The sequence below is a fragment of the Rousettus aegyptiacus genome, unplaced genomic scaffold (assembly GCF_014176215.1).
Source record: "Rousettus aegyptiacus isolate mRouAeg1 unplaced genomic scaffold, mRouAeg1.p scaffold_m13_p_7, whole genome shotgun sequence".
NCBI lineage: Eukaryota > Metazoa > Chordata > Mammalia > Chiroptera > Pteropodidae > Rousettus > Rousettus aegyptiacus.
Genome location: NW_023416310.1, coordinates 86,871,614 through 86,899,305, shown reverse-complemented (window position 1 = coordinate 86,899,305; position 27,692 = coordinate 86,871,614). Strand labels below are relative to the sequence as shown.

The 27,692-nt window shown below is 45.7% G+C and overlaps 2 protein-coding genes across 5 annotated transcripts in view; one reads left to right on the top strand and one right to left on the bottom strand.

The window, feature by feature from the left end:
• The window catches only part of LARP1 (La ribonucleoprotein 1, translational regulator), a 51,950-nt gene extending 47,339 nt beyond the window's left edge, over positions 1-4,611 (top strand). For all 4 annotated transcript variants that reach the window (XM_016166994.2, XM_016166996.2, XM_016166995.2 and 1 more), the window contains one exon: positions 880-4,611. In XM_016166994.2, coding sequence (XP_016022480.2) covers positions 880-1,089 — 210 coding nt within the window. In that variant the 3' untranslated portion in view covers positions 1,090-4,611. The remainder of the gene's footprint in view (positions 1-879) is intronic.
• On the bottom strand, positions 3,563-26,528 carry FAXDC2 (fatty acid hydroxylase domain containing 2). The gene is made up of 9 exons (XM_016167001.2): positions 26,232-26,528; positions 17,693-17,740; positions 15,661-15,752; positions 15,426-15,529; positions 12,584-12,705; positions 9,418-9,623; positions 8,859-8,964; positions 8,270-8,436; positions 3,563-7,520 (listed from the first exon to the last, which is right to left on the bottom strand). Exons 1-9 carry the CDS (start codon positions 26,526-26,528, stop codon positions 7,364-7,366), a joined length of 1,299 nt encoding a protein of 432 aa, XP_016022487.2. The 3' UTR covers positions 3,563-7,363.
• Positions 26,529-27,692: the final 1,164 nt, after the last annotated feature.

Genomic DNA, 27,692 nt, shown 5'->3' with positions numbered 1-27,692 from the left:
AATAGCAATAATAGTCCACATTTATTTTAAAAATTGTCTTTGAGTGTTTACTATGTCCTTGGCACTCTACATTGACCTCATTTAGCCTTTATAAAGTGGTGAAGTGGGTAGGGTTTATCATCATCGCTGGACCAACAGGTAAACTGAATCCAGTGGTCACCCAGTGATCTTGTGGCTGCACTGCCCAGGTCTCCCAATATAAAGATGAGTGGATTTTCCCCCCATCCTTCAGTACTCCCTCCTTTGGGGGTCAGACCGGGGTGGATGTGTGCAGAGAACCCTTGTAATAGGAAGACCAGTTAGGGTGGAACAAGGTGGGCTCAGCTTTGGCACCCAGAAAGGGAGGGAAATGTTCTGAGGTTACAGGGCCTTCAGTGGAGCAGCCAGACTGGCTCATGGTCTGACGCTTACATCAGTGTCCTGCTTAGGGCCTCGAGGAGATGGGGCAGTCCCAGGAGCCTCTGGGCCTTCTGAGCTGAGTGTTCTCAGCATATTGCATGCTGGGAGCAGAAGCTCATAAAGGCCTGGTCTTCAGCAGTTAATGGACCCAGTCCATATTTTCTCTTCACCAAATACCAGCTATGGGATGCTGGGCAAATTTCTGTGCTTCGTTTTCCTCATCTGCAGCATCAGATAGTCACATCTGCATCCAAGGATGGCGTAGCAGCCGTGAGCGAATGCATAAAATAGCACAGTGCTTGGCATCCTAGCATTGTAATCTGCTCAGTAAAACTAGTAATTCGTTTTTAAGGTTAAACCTATTTGTTATCTATATTACATTTGGAGGTGACGACTAGGAGGGGTCTCTAGGCAGCGCGGGCAAGGAAGGAGGGGTGAGTAGTATCCCCTAATCACCTGCGACTCCCCGCTCTGTTGCAGCCCCCCATGGGTGAGGAGGGCAACCACAAGCGACACCTAGTGGCAGCAGGAGGCGGCAGCGGCGAGGGCAGGAAGCGGTGCCCGTCCCAGTCTTCCAGCAGGCCTGCCGCCGTGATCGGCCAGCCCCCCACACCGCCCACCGGCCAGGCCATCCGGGAAGACGCCAGATGGACAGGCCAGCACTCGGACACACAGACTTTGGGAAAGTGAAAAACCGCTTAGCCCTGTGGGTTTGGGGGTAGGGGGTGGGCAAGAGTCCGTGGAGGTGCCCAGTCCCAGGAGAGTGGACAGAGAAGGGACAGGCCTGGAGTCACTAGGATGGGCCTTCATGCTGAGTAGCAGTGTGTACACCATTTGGGCTATCAGAGGTACCCCTGGGCAGGAGCCTCCACATACCCTCTTCCCCCTTCTTTCTTCATGACTCTTCCTCACATCCTAGCTTCTTCTAAGGGGGGAGGGAAAGGGGGGAAATTTTTTTTATATATATATATATATATATATACATATACATATATATATATCAAGTTTTAAATTATTGATAGTTTGTCTGGATTACCAAAATCACTCTACAGCCCTGCCTGCGGCTGGTAGGCCGCAACCCTGGTTTTCACCCCACAGCCGCCTCCTGCTCCCCTTCAAGCCAACTATGCAGCCCACAAGGGGCCCTGTGGGCCCCACTGCCCAGCTCTGCCCCACGGAGGCTCCAGCAGCGCCCCTGGGCCCCATGATCACCAGCCCCTTTATAACCTGGGGCTTGCCGTCACCGTGTTCTCCCCCTGCTGTCCCCACCAAGCCCTTCTTGCCATCTTCGGGAGAAGGAAACCAAAGGATCTAAACATGGGGGTGGGGGAAGGTTTCGGCCTTTTCCCCCGCTCCCCTCTTTCCATGCCCGTTACTCCTCAGCCCAGAGAGACGCTGCTCATACCAGAAAAGACTATTGAAAGATGATTTATTTTATTTTTCTCTGACCTTTCCATCCTTGGGGAAGAAAAAAAAAAGGACAAAATTGACCATAAAAGACAAAAAAAAAAAAAAATCAGAAAACCCCCACCTAATCCACAGAAAGTGATATCTTTCCTTTACCCTTGGAATTATTTTTGTTTTGTTTTGTTCTTGGAAATAATATTTTTTTAAAAGTTGCCTTATTGTGGAGCGGGAATCTGAAATACCCAAATGCCTGTTTTCCTCGGTGGAGTCAACTCGAAGAGCTCCCACCTTCTCTGGATGTGCCTGGGCTGAACTGGCTAGAATCTTCCTCTGGACTGAGCTGCATGTACAGAGCCCCCTGCCTGGAGGCGCGAGAGCCGGGGGCGGCGTGGGCGAGAGCCGCGCCCGAGATATCCCTGCTGTTGCATCGTTTGGAGCTGACGTCCCGTGTCTGTACACTGCTGCCACTGTCGTGTCCTCGCTCTGCTTACTGTCGCCTCACGCCAGGCCCTGCCCTGCCGTGACACCCTTCATCCTACCCTTGGAACCCCAAGGCCAAGATTGCTTCAAACTGTCGGAGACGAGCATTGGCCTGGATCTGGGACACACTTATGCTCAGCTCGACCATCTCCCCACCTCGGGGGAGGGGGAAAGGCGAACACCTGACCGCCGAGGCTCGGAGATGTTTCTCGTGCTTCCCCGAAAGGTCTTTGAGACCTCAAGGAGGCTTCATCTCGTACAAGGGGGAGAAAGATGCCATTCTCCTCCCTCGGGTCTGATGGTGTCTCCCCATCTTGCATCCCCCTCTGCAAGCCATCCCTGCCCACCCTCCAGTTGACCCTGCCTGGGAATGAGGGATGAGGAGGCGTTTTCGGGGCTGGGGGGAGCCCTGCCAGTTGGAGAAACCCCACGGCAGGAAGGTATATGTGGACATAGAGTATACCTGACTTCTCCAGCTGCTGACTGGTTGGGTTGGGCTGTGAATGACAGTGGAGTGGCTGGAGTCTACTAGTGTCTGAAGCTAGGATGGGTGACGAAGGACTGACCTACACACACTGGGCTGTGTGTCATGTGTGGGAGTGAAGGCATTCACCCCCAGTGGGGGCCAGGCAGCACAGAGAAGTTTATGGTAGTGTTATTCAATCCCTGACACTTCCTTGGCCCTCTTTTTCAAGTGTCCCCTCTGTTGGGCACAAAGTATGGGAGTAGGGGACAGTTCCCAGGCTGGCAAGGGCTTGCCTCTGTCTTGGGCACTTCATGCCTTTTGGTCCGTGCCCTCACCCATCTCTGCCCTCCCAGTGGCTAGTGTGTGGGAAGCCAGTCTCAGTTGTCTCAAAAGACAAGGATGAGTGTCTGATCTCTGCTTTGACAATGGGATCTGAGGCCTTTTCCTGCCCAGTCTGGCGCCTGCCCCACATAATATCAGACACTGGACTCTTGCACCCCAGCCTCTTTCTTGCTTTATTTCCCCTTTTCTTCAGGTCGCTCAGCCCTGTACTGTATCCAGCACCGCAGAAACCTCAGTTTGTCCTCTGCTGGGTTTGGGGGCACAAGGAAGCCTTGGGGGTGTGGGGAAAGGCTCTTCTGATCTATACTTTACTCCCAGGCTAGGGGCCTGCCATCTTCTCCCTGATCGTCCCCACAGACACCACAGAAAGAGGAAGGCCCTTTGGGGTTGGGAGAAGACTTCATCTCAACATAGACTGAGGATGGGGAGGGAGGAGACTGTTCTTTTTCTTTTTTCTTTTTTTTTTTCTTTTTTTTTTTTTTTTTTTTGTAACACATTAGGAGTTGATGTTGCAAAGAGTAGTTTACATCTTCACTTTCTGAAGACACTTGAATTTAGGACCGATGTATCTGTGACAAGCATGCCAGGAGTGGCAGGGGCCATCAGGGCTTGCCGCTTCACATCCACCATCCTCCCATGGGTATCCAAGATATGAGACACAAAGCAACAGCCTGCTCACATCCTTCTGTTCATCCTGTGCCCTTCCAGGATTGGTCCAAGCCAACACAGCCTCTGGGCATCAAACATCAGAAGGTCTGTGTGCCTCAGCCCTGCTAAGGGGCAGGTTTCTCTTTCGCCCTCTCCTGAACCTGGGAGCAAAGGTACCAGTAGAGAGTGGTTGCTCGGCCCTGCCCCAGTCTGGACCCCCGGGGCTCAGGCGGAGGTGCTGAGCCCCCATGTCAAAGTTGTTAACGTTTTGTTTTGTTCCGTTCCATTGTAGCTCTTTTTTTCCCCCCTTTCTTGATGATTGATTTTACAAAGAGAGTAAGCTGCTCGGAAGGCCCTGCAGTGGCAGGGAGGGGCAAGGGAGACGACTCGCTGAGGAGGGTTGGGGTGGCGTTTTGCCAAAGGCCTGGGCAGAGTGGTGCGGATCATCTGGCACCCTCCTAAGTGGGACCCCAAAGTATCTCCTGTGTCGATGGGTCCCTGGATTTGCCCCAACCACACCCTCTCCTTTAGCCGTGTTGATGGCAGAGGCGGAGACGATTGGAACTTACAGCCCATTTCTCACTGGAGAGGAAAACTTGCCATCTGGCTTTGTGGAGAAGGTTCCACCTTATGCTCATAGTACATTATCTTTACCATGTGCTAGGATATCACATTTAAAAGGACAAAAAAATGTAAAATACTTGAATGAGCTTGTATTATAACATTAATATTATTGAGAGTATCTGCTTTCCAGGCTGAAGTGATTCATTCATTATTCTAGTCCTGCTTTAGTCCTTTGTAATTTGTGGTAATTATGCTTTTCTTTTTAATACAAAAAAAATGTATAAAAATAAAAACTTGAAAAGGCACAGTACTGGCTGGTCTCCCATCTGGGGTACAGCTGTTGGGTCTGAGGGATGGAGCCTAATGAGGGAGGAACGTGAAACCTTTAACAGGGCTCTGCCATTGGGTTTCTGGGGAGTCTCCTGCGTAAGGCATGGGGCTCCTCAGAGAGCTCGGTGAGGCTGCTGATGCAACCAGGTGAAGTCCTCAGTGGTCTTTGAGCTTCTGCCAGTGTGGAATTCATGTTTGCCTTGTGTTCTGAGATGTTAGAGCTGTAGCCAGTGCCACAGAACAGAGACGCTACCCGACAGCTAGAATCGCAGGGTTTCCTGCACTTGGCTGAAGCCTGGCTTTGTGGGAAGAGACAGAAGGTGAAGGTTGCTGTGATTTCTCACAGGAGGGTTGGCACAGCCCCTCCCTGAACAGACTGCTCTGGTGGGGTGTAAAGGAGTAACAAACAGTTCAGCACTCTGGCCTTAAGGAATCCAGGTCAACCACTGGACCCTGAGGATTGATGCCAGGGAGGGATGGAACATTGAGCATCATGCCCCCTCCTCCCCCCGGCCTCTGGGCTATTGGTGTCTTTTCCCTGACCACGAGGTCAAGTGCTGGCGGTAATAACATCTGAATGCCAATCTGGCCTAGGTGTTTAATTATAAAACTGAAATGAGGTGTGGCCTTATTTACTCATTCATCTGACAACTGTCTGCAGTACCTGGCACTTGAACATCTCATCAGAAATGGTTTTCCAGAGAATTCTGTCATCTGTCAGGTAGGCAAGTGCTTTAAAAAGTACAATGTCTTGCACAGGCCAAAGAGGAGTTTAGGAGATAGCGGCCAGGGCTTCTGCAGACTGATCTGGACAGGAGACGGGTAATTGAGCCATGCTTCCACAGCCTGTTTGGAGTGTTTACGAAAGGGGCCACTGATCGGTCTTGATTGTGCTGCCATAGTTCTCACGTGCCATGTGATCGTGAGAGTTGGAATGAGTCATTGTGGGGGGAACAAAAACTATCTAATAGAGTTAAAAGGAGACAGTTTATTTTCCATGCTTCCATCCTTTCACATTTCTGCTGGGAATTTGAGACCTCAAGACTTTTCGGAGCCTTATTTGTTTACCAGCCTCAGGGGCCCTCCTTTTTGATGCAGAAGAGGATAAAGCTGGGCCCCTCTGCTGGGGCCCAACCCCAACCACTGACCTGCTAAAAGAGGTGAGAGGAAACCAGCCTCTTGTCTCCCAAGGTTCCCTGCAGTAACTTCAAAATCCAAACACCTTAGGGAGAAAAAATGTTTCCTTTCTTAACTCTTTCTCCAAGCCCCTCATTTCCTAACCGTTAGTATACTGAAGATGATGGGCTGTTCCCAAATCTGTAGGAACAGGTCGTGGGTGTAGGCCAGCGGCTGTGATGATAACATTGATCTAGAGGTTGCACTTCAAGCTGAGGGCAAAGGTGTCCCAGGGAGGGGGTGGGGCTCTGGAAGGCCAGAGAGGACGCTGCCTGGTAAGTGCTCAGTCGGCCCACTGGGCAGGTCCGCTGGGTTCCTGAGGCTGATGTGGGAGTAGTCCTTTTTGATAGTTCTACCTGGAGACTTGGTCATATCAGATGTTAAAGTATTTTTTATAAAACTACAGTGGATGGTTATCATGACATAAGAGAACTGAAATTGATGACAAGGGTGGCCTTTCAAATCGGAGTGGTCCTCAGATTGTTTTTTGGGACCACAGGGTTCCTGGCAATGTCAGTGGCTGGGGCGGGGGACTGCAACCCTCACAGGTCTGGTTTTGTTTTAGAATAAAGTCCCTGGTAAGGTTTCATTTGAAAAGCATCACTGCTAAAAATCACCCTGAATAAATGGTGTCGAAACAACTGACTAATCATTTGGGGAGAAATAAGGATTTTGTCCTTTGGTAAGCCAAGTGTTTCTTGCATTCTCATTGAAGGAAGAGGGTTCTAGCCTCTGGTCCTGTTTCAAAAAGGCTAATTAGGGGCTTCAGCCTAGGGTCCCCAAAGGTCAGCAACTTTGACTCTGTGGGTTAAAGGGTCCCCAGCTGGGCAGATCCATAGGGTTTGGCCTTCCGTTGCCATGTATAGCTGAATGTATTGGGGTTTGGTCTGTGCCTATCTCAGTTGCAATCTAGGGAGGAGCTCCTGTGATTGACTTTTTCCTTTTCAGAGGGGGATAACGTCTGCAGTGAGTTAAAATGGGGCCTTTGTCACAAACTATGTGGGGGGAGGGGAGGCAGGGAGCTATAGGGACTTGGCCCCCATAGCTATTGCCAAGGTGTCCAGGCCTTGACCTGAGTAAGTTGTGAGAAAAGCTTTTTGGGACAGGAAGAGGCGAAGCACTATCTTCTGGTTCCCCCAGTCCCTGTCACTGGAAGGAGTTCCCTGAAACCATGTAGCCTCCAGTCTCATTATCGCCTTTACCAGTCTACATCTTGCCTGCACAGGAGTTATATGGGATCCCTCTTCCCTGTCGCAGCAGAGGATCATGGGAACTTGCCAGGAAGTTTCTTCCCTGGGGAGCACTTTTTTACTATTCCCTAAGCTAGTTCCTGGTCCCTTGAGGGACAACAGGGCAATTGGGAGAGTCCTGGCTCCAACCTTGGCCCTGAATTTCCTGGAAGCTGACCTCCGGCCTTCCCCCTGCCCTCAATGCTGTCATTAATTAGCGAGTGGCTGAAGGAGCAAGTTTTTAAGTGCGATCGATCAGGAGGCTTCAGGCCACCTTATCAGTCCGCTGACAAGGTGCAGCCATGACGGTGCTCAGGTCCTCTCACTGCATCTTCTTTGGGGTGTCAGGGATACTCTCGGAGAGTGGCGTGAACCCTAACAGGAGGATGTGTCTCTCGTAGGCTTTGGTCTGCTTAAAAATGGTGTCAGTCCCATGGAGGTGGTCCAGGACGCCCAGCACCCCGTAGCACTGGTTGAACCTGGAGGAGAGAAGAGGGTGCTAGAGGCCCGCATGCTGATCTGCATTCGTGCCAGCCTTATGCATCCCTAAGCCCTCCTACCTCACACCTGTCCCGACAGTGCTGACCACGTGCCTCAGAATAATCCGAGAGTTGCACATATTCCTGGAGCTCCTCCAGACTGAAAGTCTGAAATCCTCTGAAAAGCCCTCTTATGTGACTGCGATGCACGCAAGTCAACCTGTGGCAGAGCTCAGCTTGTTCAGGTAGGTTCAAGGGCCACCTGCACAGAAGCCCCTGGAACACTTATGAAAATGTAGATTTCCCGGCCCTGTTTCCTTATCCCCAAGACACATCAGTTTCAGCATGTTTAGAATGGAACACAAGATAACTGCGTATGAGGCACATCTCAGCTGATTTCTGGTGTAGGTTCACAGACCACACTTGAAAAAGCCTGGAGGTTCAGACAGCACACAACTCCCCTTGAACTGCATGCAGGGTTCCCCCTGACAGTGCCCATGGCTTACATGAGGCACTCAGAGTCCAGGACCCAAATAAAGGTTAAGAACCCAGTTGCAGAGAGATCCAGTGTCAGAAGGAAAGGGCGGGGTGGTCTGGGTCCCAGTGCAGTCGTTACATTTCCCCACCTCCAGACCTCTCCCTCCACTAGCGTCCACAGTTAAACAGACGCCAGCGTCTGCCAGCCAAAGCTCCAGGAGGGAAGGTGGGAGTTACTCCCCAGGGAACCACAATAGGGACGGGGACCTTACTTGAGATGGTGGTAGTCGTGGAATTCAGGTGAAGGCAGGAAAGGTAGGTGGTAGCCACAGTGGGAAATGGTGGTGATGATGAGGGCCAAGGAAAACCACATGGTGATGGAGGTCAAATGGGAGCCCATTACCAGGGGACCCACTATCGCCGGCAGCATGTTGGAGACCTGCGAGGAGAAGGCTGTTTGAGGGTGGGCCCCAGGGAGATGGAGAGGTCCCAGTCAGGTGTTCTCTTTGCCCTAGGGTGGTACCAGAAGGACTTCCCTGGCTCAGGTCTGGAGAAGCTGAAAGGATTGCAGGACCTTTGCTGAAATTGTTCACCTCTGTGACTTGGGACATGTTATTGTTATTAATGGTTTGAGCCTCAACCATCAAAAAGGATCAAAAAGGTTGGGCGATTATTATATGAGATTAACTTAACTTCGGGCATCTAGAATAGCCTGGCATGTGCTAAGTCAATGAGTGATAGCTGTTTGATGGGAAGAAGGGAGGAGCTAGAGTGCCCTAATTATCTGCAGGAGACCTGAGGGGAGGTGTTTGGGGCCCTCCCTGTGCTCTTCTCTTCTAGGGAGAGGGGAGCTCTACTCACCACGTGCTCAACAGGATGGGCGTAGAGAGAGATCACACCAATGGGAGCTGTCCACTCGTGGTGTTTCTTATGGATTTTCTTATAGAATGTTGGGTGGTGAAGGAGCCTAGAAAATAGCTAAGAGTTAAAATCTGCCAATCTCCCTCCTTCTCTCCCCCACCAGACTGTGAGAAACCAAAGGTGATAGAAAACACACTGGATCGGCACTCAGACCTGCTTTGGAGTTCTAACCCCACCTCTCATGCTGCATAATGTGCCTCTCTCCACTTCAGTTGTATTAACTGTAAAATGGGGATGATGCCCAGAAAGGATTCACCAAGGAAACAAATGGGAAAAGCCCAGCCGCACACGAATGGAGAAGGCTCTTTCTTTTCCGGAGGTTCCTTGCTTGTCTCAAGTTGTCAGTTGTAGAACGGAGTTGTTTTCATGTTAACTATGTAGTAGGAGACTTTTAAGGCAAGTGGTATTGGCCTGCAATTCCGGGGCCTCAGTTTCCTCGTCTGTGAGTGAGTCGTAGGAGAGCGAGGGGCCAGCTGTGCTCAGACGGGGGCCCGCTCACCGGTGTGAGTAGTAGAACATGACCTCCTCAATCAGAGTGAAGATGGCCAGCTCCAGGAGGAACCAGTGGAAAGTGGGCAGCTCTCGACGGCAGGGGTCTCCCCACAACTTGTGGATGGGATAGAGGACGAGCATCATGGGGAGAGAGATCATGAACTGGTTGAAGAGAACTGTGCGGATGGACTGGCGTAGTTTCACAGGGTCCACCTGCCCGAGGGAAGGAAGAAGGAAGCTGGGTGAGAGTGTGAGAAACAGGTCTTTCCCTTCTAGAAACTAGGCTCCCCTGTGACCTGCTCACAGGAAGCCCTCATTCAGGGCTGGATGCTGGGAGTGACGTTTGGCGGTAGCCAGGCAGCCCTGACACTGCCCAGCCTGGGGGTAAAACCGGCTGGTAATGCTCCCTCCCGCCTTTAGAAGGTCCCCTCCCAGCAGCCTTAAGTCTCTGCCTGGGCCTGCCTTCCTCCTGGTTCTGCGACTGTCACCACTGTCCTCCCCGTTTCTTGGCTAAGCCCAGCATACTCCTGCTAGGCACCTTGGGGAGCCTTCACGGTGCTTGAAGAAGGCTGTCGTCTCTCAGGTCGATGTCCTCATTCAGCCTTTTAGTTCCTCCGCATCCAGGGAACCTTGACCATGATCAGATGCAGAGATCAAGGTCATCTGTCTCCTCATGAGGTCCAGCCTCACCGGACTAGGCCCAGAGTGCAGAAGGAGGTCAGTCAGGTAGCCACCTATCTGCCCTCCTGACTACTTTTCTGTGACCTGGTCTTCCTGGATTTCACAGTGGAGCCGTCAAGCTGGGGCCTGCTTGAGCATTCTCTTCAAGGTCCCTGTAAAGAGCTGGCCCCAAATGTCCATACCCCATTGAACCTCAATACTACAGCCAGCATTCCCCCAAGAATCAGTAACCCCTGAACCTTTTCTTCAACAGAACACGGAAGGTTCCAGGAATAATGCCATGACTACAAGTCACTTCCTGGGGCCTGATGAGGTGGTTTAGGATTGTTCAGAAGGGATTCCTCCCTGAGCTCCCTCTGCAAGCTGGAGAGGTTTCTGCCCCCAAGGTGAGCCTGGGTTCATGGTGGCCCTCAAATTTCAAGCTCCCTTCTTCCAGCTTTTTCAGGTACTGTGTGTATTGACTGACTTCAGAGATAATGGTTTTGTGATTATTTTAGGAGATGCAGGCTGAAGGATTTAGGGTGAACTTTTATGATGTCTGGAACTTACTTTCAAAGTGGTAAGCAAAAAGATTTAGAGGTGTAGATATTTATATCTTTATATATTGATGAAGCATATGTAAATGTTTAAAATCTAAGTAATGCATAAATAAGTGATCATCACACTACTTATTCAACTTCTGTATATATGTTTACAGTTTTTTCGTAATTACAAAATGTTGGGAAAAGGAGAGTGGACAGAGAGGAAATGGAAACTCTACAGACAACTCTTTCAAAGAGCTTCGTTGCAAAGGGGAGCAAAAATATGAGTGGCAATGAGGATGGGAGATGGAGTCAAGGGTTTGTGTTTGGTTTTAAGGTGGGAAAAATTGCAGCATGTTGGTGGTAGTCCACAGAAAATAATCTTGAAGAGGGAGAAAGAAAAGATACATGAAAGAGAAGAGAGAATTGCTGGAGCACTCTGGATGTAAACAAGAAGTGACGGGGCGTAGTGCACGGGCAGTGGAGAGATGGCTGCAAGAGGAGAAAGGAGCGCTCACCTGTTGGATCAGGTGGGAAGGCAGAGCATGTGTGTGCAGGTACTGCTCGGAGGCTGATGTGCGAGTCCTCTTCTGCTTCCTCCAGTTCACTTAGAGAAGAGGAAGCAAGGCCATCCTGTTCCAGGACGTTAGGGGAGGAGACGTTGGGAATTTGAGGAGAGAAGAGGAAGTGTGACTTAGCTATCCAGGAGAACAGAAGGGTGAACAGACTAGGGACAGGTTTTATGACTGCCCGTAGCATTCAGGTCCCAATTGCGGATCTGTTTCTGATGTCTTAGGTCAGGGGTCAGACTTTCCTGGAATCAGCCAAAGACTAAATGACTTCGGGGTTCCTTCTTACTCTTGTGTCCACCTGAGGATGCACACAGTTTAGGGGCGCTGGACCTGGAGTCAGGTGAGAGGAGCCCTGGCTCTGTTTCCAGGCAGCAGTCTGACCTTAAGCTAGTCCCTCCTCCTTTCTGAACTGCAGCTTCTGCAAAACGCTGGAGGATAAGTTGGACCTGGAGGAAACCCCCTAGCTGGCTGGTAGCTCTTGTCCCAAGGAGGACTATAAACCAAGCCTGCAGCTCTGGCTCAAGAAGGGTCTTTTGAAAAGTGTAGGTAAAGGGCACTATTTTTCACCCATTCTGTTTTCTGGAGGACTGGGCTGGGGCAGAACGCTGAGAACTGAGATGATTCACCCAGGCACCTGGGGCTGATCATTAGAAGATGATTGTCTTCTCTGGGAAAGAAGCCAGGGTGTGATTTGGGTGGAGCTGGGAATTAATTTGAGTTGAAGAATCAGTTCTCTTCCTTGTTGGATAAGAAAAGGCTCTTGGAGGTTGTCAGAGCACCAGGCTGGGCTCCGGGAGCAGAGGGGCTCACTTCCCAGGGAGCAGAGGGGCTCACTTCCCAGTGCTGCGTGAGTCGGTGTGAGTCGATGGGCGTGCCGCCTTCTCTCCCCTCCTGGCCAGCGGTTCCTCATATGAATAGTCTGGGCCTTATTGGTCACACATAAGCTAAGTACCGTTGGTTGAACTAAATAACCAGGGAGGAAGACCTGTTTGAAGACAGTCACCACCCACACATTCAGAGCTGTTAACACACTAGTACAGTGGGTCGGCCATTGAGTCCACAGCGGTCTCACTCATGACGGCTGTTGTCTCTGCTCCCGAGGATGGAGCTGCCTGATATCTTTGAGACTCAGCCCAGTGCCAGGCTGAGCCGATCTTTCTGTTTCTAAAATATTGACGGAAGTGCTGTGGGGCCGGATATCAGAAGACTGGAACAGTGGTCTTGCCTGGCTGGTTCTGAGATTTGGGTCAAATGATTTCCTCTCTGTAACGTTCTAAATTACGGGAGGCTTGTCCACCATAACTTGCTCACGCTGGCCACGGTCTCTCCTGGGTCAGCAATGAGAACTTTGCATGTGGCTTTCTGGGCTTTGACCAAGAGGAGCTGTGGCAACACTTACCGGTTCGTTCTTGCCAACCTGGATTCGGTAGCGGGAGATGAAGTTGGGTTTCCCGGTTGTGTCAACCACCAGAAGAAGCCCATTGAAGCTCCAGAAGAACAGACTGGGCACTTGGGTGGCACCTAAGGTCGGGAAGCAGAAGGGGTCAGGACAACCTCAGGTTCTCACAGCACCTGGAGTAACTGGACATACACTTGGTGACTGAGGCGGCATTGTAGACAGTCCCTTGCCAGGAGATCTTGATGCTCGGGGCTAAGGGACCTTCTTTTAGTCCTGGGTGACAAACTAGATGGGGGAACTTGGACAATCACTTAAGGAGCATCTCTACTTATTTACTTAGTTATAAAATGGGGACAACAATCTTCTAGGTGGTTAGTGACCCCCCCCCCCAAAAAAAAGTAATAAACTATATGCTCTAGAATATAAATAAATTTAGGTTGACATTTGGGAGTCTATGCCCATTGAATCCTTGATGAATTTCCAAGGAAGGGAGAAGCAAAGATATTCACGATGACCACTAGACTAGAAGTCAAATGGGGGAACCGAACCCCTATTACTCTGCTCACTGAGCAGAGAGACTTCAGGTGTCTAGTCAGCATTTTCCAAAGTAGAAAAAGCATCTCTCAAGGAGCTCCTTGGTTCAACAGCCTTCATACACTACTCTCTTGGAGGGTCATGGTCCAGACTAGTGTGTTAACAGCTCTGAGGATTCCTGCAGCAAAGAAACCCGTTTGACTGTTAAACTCAACCTTTCGCAAGCTTTTATTTATTTATTTTTAACCCTAGGACTGTTTTCTTAGAACACTAAGAATAGGATGGCAATGCATCTCTGTTTGCCCAGGATAATTTCTATCGACATCTGTCATTCTAGCATAATTATTAATAGCACCTCATTTACTCTCAGGAATGCCCCCATTAGGATGATATATTACACGGCCACCCCAGTTAACATTCTACAGCTCTGACATTATGCAGGATATGTTAGAAAATGCTGACTGAGACTTAAAATTTAGAGATGGCTCTTCGCTTCACATCCCACTTTTTCATGAAGTCATTCCAAACATCGCTGGTGTCCTATGGTGAACAACAACAAAAAAACACTTTGCCCACCTCAATCGGCAGTTATGTGAGAGACATTACAATGTTACCTAACTCTTATACTGTTAACTTTCTTTTCCATGTTTTCCCTCCTTCTCTAAATTCAGTATCTAAGGGGCAGGAACATTTTACTTTGTGTCTCTGTACCCCTCTTCCATCAACCACAGTGCTTTGTGGCTTTTGATAATGGAATAATACTTGGCCAGCACTGTGGGGAAATATGATTGCTACAAGTATCCTGGAGGGCCATTTGGCAGTATCGAAAGCGAAGAAAAAAAGAGAGAGGGAGAGAGAGACAGAGGGAGAGAGAGAGGCCAACAAATATGCATCACAGCATTTTTTAAATCACAGAACATTTAAGCAGCCTAAATGTCCATTAATAGGAAATGGACTAAAGAGAGTATTTCCATACATTGGATGGACCAGGAAGCTTTAAATACTAAGTAAACCTACATTAATTGACATGGGAAGATGTCAATTAAAAAATAAAAATATTTTTTAAAATTTGGTGTCTTATAAGTTAAACCATACACCCAATATAAGATCTATACTAATATATTAACAATGGTCATTTCTTGGATATGGGAGAATGAGTGATTTTTTGCCTTTTTTATGCTTATTTGAATTGTCTGACTATTTTAACAATAAGCTTGTAAACAAGCATTTTAGTTTCAAAAATAACAAACTTTAAAAAAAAAAAACGTTAAGTTGGTGGTTGCCTAGTGGGCCATCAATCAAGGTGGCTGCTTACTTGAAAATCTAAGGGCTCCTTGAGGAATACAGAATGAAAACCACAAGAGATGATCGTGAACTTCCTTCCAGCTCTGACACTTAAAATTGCGAATATTTCTCTCTCCGATATTTGCTTATCCCTGAGGTGATAGGTAGTTTTCCCATCATTGTAACAGAAATAGATAAAAATGTTCTCCCTCCACTTTCCCCATATACATTTGCAATCGGCATCGTTCTTTTCAATGACTGCTTAAGATTCCATGGAACCTGTTTATATTTAACGTTCAGCTTATTTTCAGTCCTTCTAGCTGAAAACAATCGTCAGGGACGATTTTATTTGTACTTTTGCTTTGTGACAACTGACACTTTTTAAATCTCCCCTTCTAGACTGCGATGAAGTGTTTTCATGGAGGCGACAAATGCTTTATCTTAAATATCTCTGTAACCTCCATACGAGTTTGGCACAGAGTAACACTGGTAAATGTTGAGTGAATGAATGATTGAGGACATTCACTGTTGTAGAGAATGCTGTTATAAATGTGTCGAAATGGATTTTCTTTTTGCTTTCGTAGGCTTGTTTTGAGCCATTCACACTGCCAGTAAACATTTGAGTGATGACTTGCTCTCCAGCCCTAAGAGGTAGATGGCACCAGGTGCAAGGACACAACCTCACACGACATAGAGCATCTCTCTGCACGTGTGGACTTGACATCTAGAAGCAGGATTATTGCTCCGAATATGCCTTCATTTTCATACAAACTATTTCTCTTTTCATTTTTGGGGAGGAGGGCGGTCTCAATTTCTCCGCTGCTTTTACTGGATATCCTTCGACATCTAGTCCATGCTGCCCACAAGTGTGACACTCTTAGGGTGACCACTGTCTTAAATTTTAAGTCTTTATTTCCTGTAATAATAAGCTGAGAAGTCCTAAGGTAGAGAACACAACAATAGAAAAAGATTTAAACTATAATTATGTACCCGAACGCTAAGCACTGGTGGTCTGGAAGCTCACCCATCATGAAGAGCATCCACTCCTTCCCTTCAAATGTGGACAGCAGCCTCTCCCACTGGGCTTGCCAGAAGTGGCCAGAAGCACCCCAAAATCTCTGAAGATGCCTTGGAAGAAAAATCACTCAGGTTTCTGGGTGAAGACTCGTGGGTAAAGAGCCCCTCACTTCATGCTCTGCCCCCAGACCACCACCACACTGCTCCCAGGGCTTGAATTAAAGCTGGCCCAGCAGACTCACCATGTGACTGAGTTCCAGAAGGCCACAAGCAAGAGAAGGCCAGAGCCCAGGATGAAAGCTGTCCTCCTCATGGAGCCCCAGATATGTCCCTCCTGGTGAGGATAAGAAAGTGTCAGGCCCCAGCAAGCCTCCTGCCTTCACCCGCAGCTCGCTGCTGAGGCCTGACAGGAGCGACATATACCCAGGATCTCAATCACACCAGCATGGAACATCTGCTGACCTTTTCTCGGCGTCTGTGGGAGGCTCGTCCTTATCAAGAGCTTTCAGGCTGTACATGGGTGTGTTTATGAAAATTAGAGCTCAAGGTTGGGGGAGGGAAGGAAACCATCTGACTCCAGAGAAACTGGTAGGCAATCCTATCACCCACAGAAAGGCAGGTGAGCCTTCCAACAGCTGTGGGATTTTGTTATAAGTCCTCTAGTTGAACAAGGATGCTCATTATGTGGGCACTGGAATCACCTGGGAGCTTTTTAAAAATCCAGATGTCCAGGCCCTTCCCTAACGTAATTACATTAGCGTCCCCGGGGCAGAGTCTGGGCCTTAAGCTTTTAAAAGCTCCCCAGCGAATTCCAATGGGCGGGCAAGCCTGAGACTGCTGTCACTGAAGGAGCTGCAGAGTCCTTACTGAGGACATAGGCACTTCACCGTATTCATAGTCCAGAACTATTTTCCCATCCCCGTTACCCTCTTGCCCTTGAATAGAAAAGTGAGTGAACATGCGGTCCGGCTTTTAATAATTCCTCTGCCTTCCAGCAAGATTAGCCAAGGTTGCCAGCAATTCTAGGGGCAAAGAACAGACCACTGGAAATCAGTCACTGGGAGGTTCTTATTATATTCTCCTCCAAGAGCCTAAAGCAGAGATCACTGCAAGTACAATGCTCAAACAAGAAGGTCCCAGACGTGAGGAAGGAAAACAATGGCTGCTCGGTGAGTCACCCGATTTCCATCATGCCATAGACAGGAATTACAAATGCTCCTCACATCTTATGTTTCTAAGCCCATATTCTTCTTTTCATGGGAGAGAACTGGAAGGTGGCGGTCCCTACACATACGTGCCTGAAGCTCATGTGAAGTCAGTGAATTGGGCCACGTTTGAGGGGTCGGGGGTGTTATGGGGTACAGCTGATTAAAATCATTCTAATCCAGACTTTTGAGATCTGAAGAAGCAGATTGTTTTCATTGACTCATTCAGAGCAATCTGCATGAATCATTTCCTCGTGGCTTACCCCATCCCACTTTTGAGCAAAAGACCAAAGAGAAGTAGATCACTTTCCATGGCCAGTGAAAAGTTTCTGAAGAGCTAGTGCTCTTCAGGGTCTTGAGCTCTGGAAGTGAGCTTCTCTTTCTCAATCTCTCCCTCTCTTTCCCTCCCTCTCCCTCTCCTTGGGTGAGGGATTCACAGGACCACAAGTTTGTCAGGGAGGTTACCTTGGGCTTTGGCAGTTATTCCTTTCTAAGATTCAGAGGATCCCTTCCATGAACTTTACCAGACTCGCTTGGAATTTTTCATTTGAGTTTAATCAAATTAAACTAAATCAGATTAAAAATTTCAATTTCATATATAGGATTAGATATTTTTTCAGGGATTGTGGTGTTTTCTCTCCCTCCTGCAGCCTGAGTGAAGGGACTATAACTAGGCCAGAGATCTCTGAAGTTCAGGAGCAGTGTAGGAGTCAGCCCCAGTTTCCAGCCCCTGGTGGACCTCTCTTGTCCCCAGAGCAGTTCTAGAAAGGAGTGACCCCAAAGGCTCATGGCATGGGGCATTCTAAGAGCCAAGAGACCATGATAGGATAGTTCTCCAGCTCTTTAACTGCCTTCATGCAGTCTGCTACCTCATGCAGGCAAAGGGGCTTTGGTTACAAGGCAGCTTGGCGTCAAGTGATCTTGGCTCAGCTACTGAAATAAGCAGATTACCAGTGTGTCAGCTACCCCTAAACCTTGGGGGAGACAGCAGATGTATAGCAAGCACGGATATGGAATGAGTCACTGGCCGCATTCTCACCAGTTTGGTGGGCGGGGCGCTGGCATTTACCTGCTTTGGCTTCTCATCATGTAGCTTACTTCCAGCTTCTCCCTTCATCTGGAATAAGAAAGCACAGGTGAGCCCGGATGTCATTTTCGCATGCCACTAATGAGGTAGAGAATGAACAAAGTCAAGGAGAATGGCTAGCAGTGATTTTTAATGCTGGCTACTCATTAAAATCACTGGGGAGTTTTTAAAAATCTTCTAATGGGCCCCACCACCAGAGAGTGAATTGCTCTCGGTGACAGTGATATGATCAGGGGGTGGGCAATGGGACTTTGCCTGGAATTGGCTTTCTCAGAGATGGGCTGTGACAGATCCTTTTGCATAGCTTCACTCTTTCTCAGTAGGACTTTGTCTCATTGAGAAGAAATCTGTCCTCTGAACCCCTACTGTCCCCCAGGGCAGAAGCCCAGAGCTCTGCTCCTGAATTGCCTGACAGCATCCTTAGCCTTTGTGAAGTCAGATGACCACCCGTGGGCTGGATTTGTCATCCTGCCTGAAATCGAAGCATTTTGTAAACTGTTCGATATGATTCAAACAGTAGGTGTATTTACAGAAATCATTAAGACAGTAAGCCTTGGAATCTGATACTGTTCTCGAGGTCATGTCTCAGTCATGCCTATCTCATACCAGTTTTGTGACATTGGCCTTTTTCAGTCTATTATATTTCTTGGCATTCTTATTAAGTGTTTTATAACAAACTTTAAGTGTTTCTCTAATATTTCAAATAATGACTGACTTTTCTGGAAGGTGACAACTGCATGAAGGAACCTAGGATGAAGGAACCTAGTCAAAGGAGGCTAGATGACCTCTTAGAGTTTATAGGTAGCAAAGCCAGGATCAGGGCCCCACTTCCTGTATCTCTAAGGACATTTTATTCTTTTGTGTATGATCTACTTGGTTTTATTATTCGAGGTGCATGTTTACCAGCTATGACCTTAGGGTGTACTACTTCTCTGGATCCACATTTCTTAGAGGCTGAAAGAAGGAAGAGAGAATGGTTACCTATAAAGGGGCTTCAACAGTTTGAGGAGTTAGGACAGCAGAAGGAGGTGATAAACAAGCTGCTCACCATCTCTGCCGTGAATTGCGTTACAGCAGGAGGGATGCAGGTAACTTGGAGGAAAAGTCTATCGGCGAAGTCCTGGAACATTTGATACCCATTCAGGGAGAGAGCATCTTTTTAAGAAAAGGCACTGGAACATTTGGTGTGGTCCTGGCCCACCACCCATCTGGAGCCAAGGTCGGATTCCGGACACACTACAGCCACCACCTCCCCCACCCCAAACCCCATCTGGGCCTTCTTCTTTGCCATCCCTGCTCCCACCTCCAGCTCCCTCTGCTGCCTGGCTGACCAGCAGGGCGACCTGTCGTGGCTCATAGGTGTGGAGTTCTGCCTCAGTGAGTTCTCACGAAAACCAACAAAAGAGAAGTAATGGAGTGAAGTTGCATGCACTCACTCCTTGTTCTGACACAGGACGGCAATCATGTTCCTTTGCATACGTGGTTGTTAGGGGGTGCTCTATAGTCATATTCTGTACCACCTGAGACTTTCAGAAGGATAGCTGAGCAAACATTTCAGGATGGGAAGTCTCAGCCCAAAGGGATGGGAAACACCCCTGCCCCACATCCAGGACCACAGATGTTATTTAATAATCTGGATGTATAAGAATTCCAAAGAATTCTCCTTTAAATAATGATTCTCTCCCCCTCTATTGTCCAGAGCAATTCTGGTTGGCCTGATTCTGAGTTTGGCCCACATCATTGAGGTGGATAAAGCCCCATTCAGAGAAGCTGCCCTTCACACAGTGCCAGGATTCTGTGATGAGGTAGGGTCATTTTCAGTCCTGAAGTTTGCCTGCTGCCTGGAGTCCCCCAAAGTACAAATCATGAAGCATGAGGAAGGGAGAGGGGCTAGATCCCTTTGAGACTAAGCCTGTTAGGTGTCTTAATGATAAGGAAGCAAATATTAAAGGAAACAATGCAAATTGGGCAACATTTGGATATCTAAATGTCTGCAACCATTGGCAGACAGATAGAAACCTTTATATCACCATGGATTTCCCTCCTCAGTGATTGTCAGGAAGTGTGGAAGGCTCTGTTGACCCTGTTGAGATAACCATCATGTTTGAGAAAGAAGCTGAGGGAACTATTGGTTTGTTTGTTTGTTTGTCTTTTAAGCTTCTAGGACTCTTTCTGCATGCCATGCCACAGGAACTTCCTTACAAGTCAGTCTCATGTTTACCTTTTCCCAGTGTCTTATTGTCACCATTATCTTTGCTAAGAGCTTTCAAAGCAAACGAAACATGGTCTTTGATCTTTAGAAGCTCACTCATTCCTTCTAGGTACGTTTATAAAGAATTTACAATGTGCAATGAGCCCTGAAGATACAAAGATGAATGAGAAACTCTCAATCTGGATACAAAATTCCTATCGAAAATCCAGGGCCAGAGGTCTGGGCCAGAGCTAAGGAAACACTGAGTAGGGCAGGAGATCTGGCATGCCCAAGAAATCTTTAAAGGGGAACAATGGCCAGGCTTTCTCTGTGCTCTTGGATACATGGTCTCCAACTTCAGAACTGAACCTTTCCCTCTCAGGTTGTGTTTTAGCTCATCCAAGGAATGGGAGATTTTAATTAGACCATACTTAAAAAAAAAAAAAAAAAAGTCAAGATAGGTATAGAATCTGCCTCATGAATATCAAACCTGTAATTGAAGATATTCCTTATTCCATTATTTAGTTTCCCCAAAGAAGCAATGCACTTTTTATGAGGATACAGGTGTTCAATTCCTATGAAAGAATTAGTGCACAGAAATTTTCCTCTTTGGAAGAAGTGGCATGCTTTCTTGTGGAATGCAAAAAAGAAATAAGCAATCACTTTGGGTGCCCACCCACACACATCCTTTTTGCTTGGGCTGCCAGTAAGCTCAGAGTTAAATTTAATGCTCAATTATACTTCTTAGGATTTTTTTCCTATTATATGATCCTATATATAAAAACTGAGGTATATACAAGGATGTTCATTGTGAAATTGTTTTTAATGGCTTAAAATTGGAAACAACTTCAATTCCACCAAGAAAGGATGGGTTAAATAAATTATAGTACATCCAGGAATGAAACATTCTGCAGCCGTAAAAGAAATAAGGCAGCTTTGTGTTTACTTTCCAGAAGTACTAAGTGAGAAAAGCAACGTGTAGAACACATGCAACTGTGCATGTATTTATGTGTGTGCCGTTTACGTACACATAAAATAATACAGAGAATATTAGACTATCACTGGAAGAATTTCTATGAAACTGGTTACAATTGTGGCTTCTGGTGAGGCGAACTGAGCAGTTGAGGGGCAGGGTAGAAAGAAGGCTACGTTTTTACAATGTACCTTTTTTCCATTTTGCATTTTGCACCATGAGCATATTTTACTTATTCAGAAAAATCACAGAAACATTTAAAAATTTTTAAACAACTTCAATGCCCATTTATAGGTAATATTTTACTGAAGAGACAGAGCATAATTAGCTCTCCATTTACTCTAAATCAGATGCCTTTCAATTCCTGAAGGGCTTTGAGAAGTCTTTGTCTCCGCCGAAATTATATGCCATTGTTTATTTTTCAGGGTAGAAAGATCCGTGGCTTTCGTTAGGTTGTGAAAGGTGGCTGACAGTGGAGAACCAGTGCCCTGCGAGGTTCGAAAGCAAAGCAGTAGCATTGAAGCAACCGGTCCTTTTCTCTACAGATCACAATGCCTCCCACCGCCCTCAAAACAGTACAAAAGGTAGTTACTGAGTGCCTGATGGTTTCTAATCAGTTATTTATTTGCAGCTGTTCTATTGTATATACTTTTTCATTGGAAGCTACCTCAAACTCTTTTGAGATGGAGGCTGGGGATAAATTATAAATGAACAGAACCAGATATTAAAATTAAAAGCAAAACCTAAGAGAGACTAGGATGACGCCAGTACATTAAGACCTTGACCCTGGAAGGAGGCAGCTCTGGTGGATTTCGCAAGGCAGAGTGCTGATGCTTATGGTGTTCGTGTTATGGAAAGTGAGTGTCGCTGAAACTGAGTGATTGGGGCTGATATAGAAATTTGACCTTGGAACCCTCTGCTCCATGTAACCTTCTGGCCAAAAGGAAAGCAACTTTATCTTCGGATGGTGAAAAGGCCCCTTTGTCTGCAAGAGTCACAGCATTGGTCTGTTCACATCTGATTTCATTAGGAGCAACCAAGTATTTCCTAACGTGTTATTTGTTCTTTGGCTAAGCCACCGCGCCTATATGCTATCTCCTGAGATACTTATTTAGGTAGCTGACTCTTCCAAGTTACAGGACCTTATCATTCTTCTGAATATTTTATGCCAAAGCAGCTTGTTTTCTGTGCCTCTCTACCTGCCTACATGTTTTCAGTTTTAAATAAACAGTCAGTCAGAAAGTTTCTAGGGGGAGACCTCATAGCAGGCAGAGGTATCTTCACCCAGAGAAGTTCCTTAAAATTGTTTGCCAGTGGCAGTGCTCAAAATAGAAATTTTGGCAAATGAAATCCACAACAATTATTAAATATTTAATATGTTAAGGTACTATAATCCTTACATTTTTATTATACTTCCTCTTGAATTCTCTAGAAGAATTCAAGACCTAGAAGTTGTCTGAAGCTCATCTATTCTGATGCCCCCATTTTCCATTAGAAGAAAGGGAGGGCTAGAGATATATAGTATTCAACTTCACATTACACAGCTATTTAGTGGCAGAACTTGAACGCAGTGCTCATTATACCGATTGAGTCTGCAAAAAGTGTAGAATGTGCTGATGTTGATGAATGCAAGGTAGGCATCAGGATTGTAAAGGAATGCAAGGGAATGAGATTAGCCTCTATTAGCCACAAATAATGAATGAGATATTGTGTGTGTGTTTAACACCAAAGGATAACTAGAAGATGTTTCTCTAAAATATTAACCATCCTTTCAATAAACATTTATTGTGTGCCAGATACAATGCTAGGCACAGGGGATACAAAGAAGAATAAGACATGCTTCTTGCTCTATCTAATGAAGTAATACAATATAACTGATTTTCCAAATAAGAAATTATACAGGAAGACAATATGAAATAGCATTTATGATGGGAATGCATTCAGGAAAGAAAATTGAAATGCACTAAAAGTAAAGATTCTAATACTTTAAATACAATGAATTGATTCCCCCTTAAAGGGAATTTGATAGATATTGAGAGATCATCTGAATTACATACTTTTTAGTGTGGCTCTTTTGAAAGCAGATGATTCTGACTGCAAGTTTTCTCTTGCAGAATCCCCCACTCTAGGTAAATTGACAGAGTGAGGCTACAGCTGATGTTCACGACCTCAAAGATCTGAATACAGAATGGGAAATGGGGTGAGGGTGCGAGGAGCAGAGTTTAAGTTTTATTTGTAGCCTGATTGTTTCAGATTCTCGGTTCCTAGATATTCTGGATGGTTGATGAATATTGCCATTTTATAGGTATAAGATATATCATCTTTATGTGAATGTGCAGGATTTCTTTATAACCATCTTATGAAATTATTACAACTATTTACTTTCAAAGGAAAAAAAAAAAAAAGGAAAAAGACCTCATGGATCATCTGGTCTACCTCTTTCATTTTATAGCTAAGGAGATAGGTAGGCCCAGATAGCAGAACTGACTTGTTCTGAACTCTACAGTTTCTGCAAATCTAGCCTTCCTTGACACTTTGCCTGTTGTGACATGTGTTTTTGGAATAGCAAAAATTCTATTTCACAAGTAGGAAATGACACAGGGAGAGGGCTGCTGACAGGAGGACCAGAACTCCTAGTTTTCCAGACTGTTTGTATTAAAAAAAAAAAAAAAAAAAAAGGCTGAGCTGTCTGCCTCTGGGGCTCAGTCTGACCTAAAATGCAATTACCGAGCTTACAGTCTCTGGTGAACAGGGTTTTGAGGAACTGCTATGACCAAGGTCTGTGCATAAGTGAGGCTTTTAAAGAAAAAGATATTCATGCAAGAAGATGAAATGCATAAAGGGAAAGGTTAAACTCTGAGACAAAAAATAACTCCCTTGGGACAGTTTTAGGCATGCTCCCTTTCTTTGCTGCTTTCGCTGCCAGGTGCTCGAAACCTGGAGTTTACTGATCTACTTGAATGCATGCCTAGGAGACAGAAAGCTTGCTTATCTTGGTAACTATATCCACAGCACCAAACACAAGCCTGGCATATAGCAGATACTCAGGAAGTATTTGTTGAATAAATGAAAGAAGGGGAAATGAATAAAAAGCATTGTTTTTTGTCCTTAGAATGTGTTCAACATTTTCTAGTGAACATTTTAGCACCTTTTTTTTTTTTTGTACTAATGATTTTATTTCTAAAGTCAGAAATTGATGCTCAGAGCATTTCTGTTTTACCAAATTGAATTGAATCTTTATATCCCAATCAGGGAAACTGAGTTGGAATTGCACAGGAAACTGAAGCAACCCTCAAGTCTGAATCTTGCTTTGCTTTCCACAAGCCCCCAAGGGCCTGTATGAGCACCGCGAAAACACTTGGCCTATTGTTTACTCCCATCTACACACTCTGTGTTCTCACCCAGTAACCTTTGTTAGGACTGGGTAGCAAAACTGACTTGTTCTGGCAAAATCCGGACTTCCTAACACTTTGCCCGGTGCTACATGTGTTTTTGGAATAGCATAAACAGGTGGTATCTTCCGCAGGTACTACCAGGCCACTAGCAATTCTAAACCAGAGCCACTGCTGATGCATCCCATATGTTGCATCAAAACAGCTTTGACATGGTTGTCTAGCTCCTAAGCCACACATCTATCTCAGGCCTTTACAATTTAAAAACTGTGGTAATTGGTCGCACCCCTTCCAGGCAACCCCGGCAGTTAGAGAGGAGAGGCAATTTGACTGCAGTTGCTTCTTGCCAGTCTCTTCCAGTTAGATTTCCTCTTTTGAGTTCTGACTTGGGAGGGAGTTTCTCCTTCACATGATTTTAAAGCTGAAACCAGTCCATATGACAGAATTGCCTGTCAAATGCTAGAAAAACAAGACTACAGAGGAGGCAGATGGTGCACACACAGATGATGCAGACATTACTGAGAGACATACAGGGGACTCTGTACTTTGAGAAAACGTCCCAGCAGCCTCATGCAGAAAAATGAAACTAGACGACCATCTTAAAACCATAACCAAAAATTAACTCAAAATGGGTTAAAGACTTGAATGTAAGACCTGAAGCCATAAAATATATAGAAGGAAATAGACGCTAAGCTTTGGACATCTGTCTTAGTGATGATTTTGTGGATTCAACTCCAACAGCAAGGGAAACAAAAGCAAAAATAAATAAATGGGACTACATCAAACTAAAAAGCTTCTGCACAGCAATGGAAACTATCAACAAAACAAAAAGCAACTTACTGACTGGGAAAAGATATTTGCAAATCATGTATCTGATAAGAGATGATTACCCCCAATATATAAAGAACTCATATATCTCAACAATAAAAAACAACCCAATCAGAAAATGGGCAATGGGTCTGAAAAGGCATTTTTCCAAAGGAGACATACAAATGGTCAACAGGCACATGAAAAGGTGCTCGACATCATGCATTATTAGGGAAATGCAAATCAAAACCACAATGAGATGATATCTCACACCCGTTCGAATGGCTACATCAAAAGGACAAGGACCAAGTGCTGGAGAGGATGTGGAGAAAAGGGAACACTTGTACCCTGCTGGTGAGATTGTAAATTGGTGCAGTCATGAAAAACAGTAGGGAGGTTCCTCTAACTACCATAAGGTGCGTCTATTTCACTTGTGGGTATTTATCTGAAGAATATAAAATGCTAATTCAAAAAGACATGTGCATACCTATATTCATTTACAGTAGTCAAGACCTGGAAATAACCTAAGTGCCCAGTGATGAATGGATAAAGAAGATGTGGTATAGACATACAATGGAATACCATTCAGCCATAAAAAGTTAAATCTTGCCATTCGTGACATCATGAATAGAACTTAAGGTTATTATACTAAGTGAAATAAGTCAGATGGAAAAAGACAAATACTGTATGATTTAATTCACATGTGGAACAAAAAAACAAAGAACAAACAAGGAAATAAACAAAAAGCAAACTCACAGAGGCAGAGAGTAGATCATTGGTTACCACAGGGGAAAGGAGATGGAGGGAGGGCAAAATGGGGCAAAGGGAGTCAATTGTATGGTGATGGAGACTTTTGGTGGTGAGCATAACATAGTATATACAGATGTTGAATTATAATGTGGCACAGCTGAAACTTATATAATGTTATAAGCCAATCTCACACTGGTTAAAATTTTTTAATTAGAAGGAAAGGAAAGAAAAGAGGGAGAGAGGAAGAAAATGTCCTAGGGCATCGTTTAGATACAGATCTCACCTGTACTGTAAGTGGAGAGGACAAGGAGTGGCAGAGGTGAGAAATGTACTTTAGCTTTCTTTAAGTGAACTTGGATTTGTCCTGACCTTGACAAGCAGCTCCCCTCCCCAGCAGCTTCCGCTCACCTCTACAGCGGGTTGTTTCTCAGCTCCTCCAAGGTGCCAGCCACAGTTCAAGCCTGCTTTCTCTTCTCCGTCAGCCTCTAACTTGGCAGCTTCTGTCTCTGTGAAGCCACCTAACCTCGTTACCCGAGTGGGTGGAGAAGCTGGCCATGCCGATCTTGTTACAGAGCAGTCATTCCACTGGCTCAAGCCAGGCACGTGATTAGAGAAAAAGTACGGGTCTGTGAGGACTGTAGACAAAAACACCCTCCTTGCCAAAGAGGAAATAGGCAGTTTAAGCAGGAGGTTAAAAGAGCACATTTAGCCAAACTCTAGGCTTTTTTTCTTTTTAAAAACTTTCTTCATCTTCCTCAACTTAAGAAAATGTCGCTGTCCCGTGGTTTCAGTAAGGGATATGGATGTGAAATAATGTGGAAGGTGGAAGGCAGGCAGTCCAAGTGCATAAAAAGTTTACATGGACAAGAGGATCTCATTCTCTTTTTTTTATTGCTTCCATCACTGTGCAGGGCAGGCAAGGGAGGAGTGATGCATCAAATAATACTAGTGGGTCTAGATGTAGGAAAGGGACATCTTTAGAGGTTAAGTTTACATGTTGATTGAAACAGGTGAAATTAGGATACAGGATCCATGATATGAACTGGTAAGCACCTTTGAAAAATAACAGGTTTAATTTTTAAATTTCTAAAATATATTTTTGAATAAGCAATATGTGCATCTGATATAAAATACAAGAGGGTCAAAAAGTCCTTTTTCACTCCTCTTCACTATTTTTTATATCTGTCCGGAGCTTGTTTCTGTAAATACAAACATATATGTCTCCCCCTCTTTAGAAACAGTACATCATATGTGCAGTTTTTCACTTAACTCTCACACATGGAAATTGTTCTGTATAATAACTTTAAGTGATACCACATTCTTTTTTTAATGGCTGCATACTGCCTCAGTATATAGATGTGTCATATATTATATAGATGTGTCATACATGGCTACTAAAGGACCATGTATTAGTTATTTTTCCTTGCCTGATTCCTTGCACAATACAAGGGCTCAATAAACATTTAGTGCTTGCTCACAAATAAATTACATTTACAACCTGTTCATATTTTTCTTCATTTCTCATTTCAGAGGTACCAATATGTTTTTCAGTGTTTCAGGTATTTATAATATATATATATTTCTTGGTGTACCAAGTCTGTCTGTGTACTGATTAAACCTTGCTACCTTACTTCCAAGGCCTACCTTAATCTAGCTGCTCTCATATAACATTATTTCTCACTACTTCCTAAAGCTCCAAGCATCAGTGTTATGTGCAAACATTTATTGACCACTTGCCGTGTACACACCCCCCGCCCCGCACACACACACCCCGTTTTCTATTATCCCTACCTCTGTATCATTGCTTATAATGATCCTGCCACTCAGAATTTCCTTCCTGGTCATATTCATTATTCTGCCACTGATTCT

Excerpts from the sequence above, each read along its gene's own strand:
- FAXDC2 (XM_016167001.2), bottom strand. The coding sequence starts at position 26,528 with ATGTGCTCTTTTAACCTCCTGCTTAAACTGCCTATTTCCTCTTTGGCA. Across the intron at positions 15,530-15,660 it reads TTCTGGAACTCAGTCACATG|GCATCTTCAGAGATTTTGGG; the intron begins GTGAGTCTGCTG and ends TTTTCTTCCAAG. Across the intron at positions 8,437-8,858 it reads CCCATCCTGTTGAGCACGTG|GTCTCCAACATGCTGCCGGC; the intron begins GTGAGTAGAGCT and ends TTCTCCTCGCAG.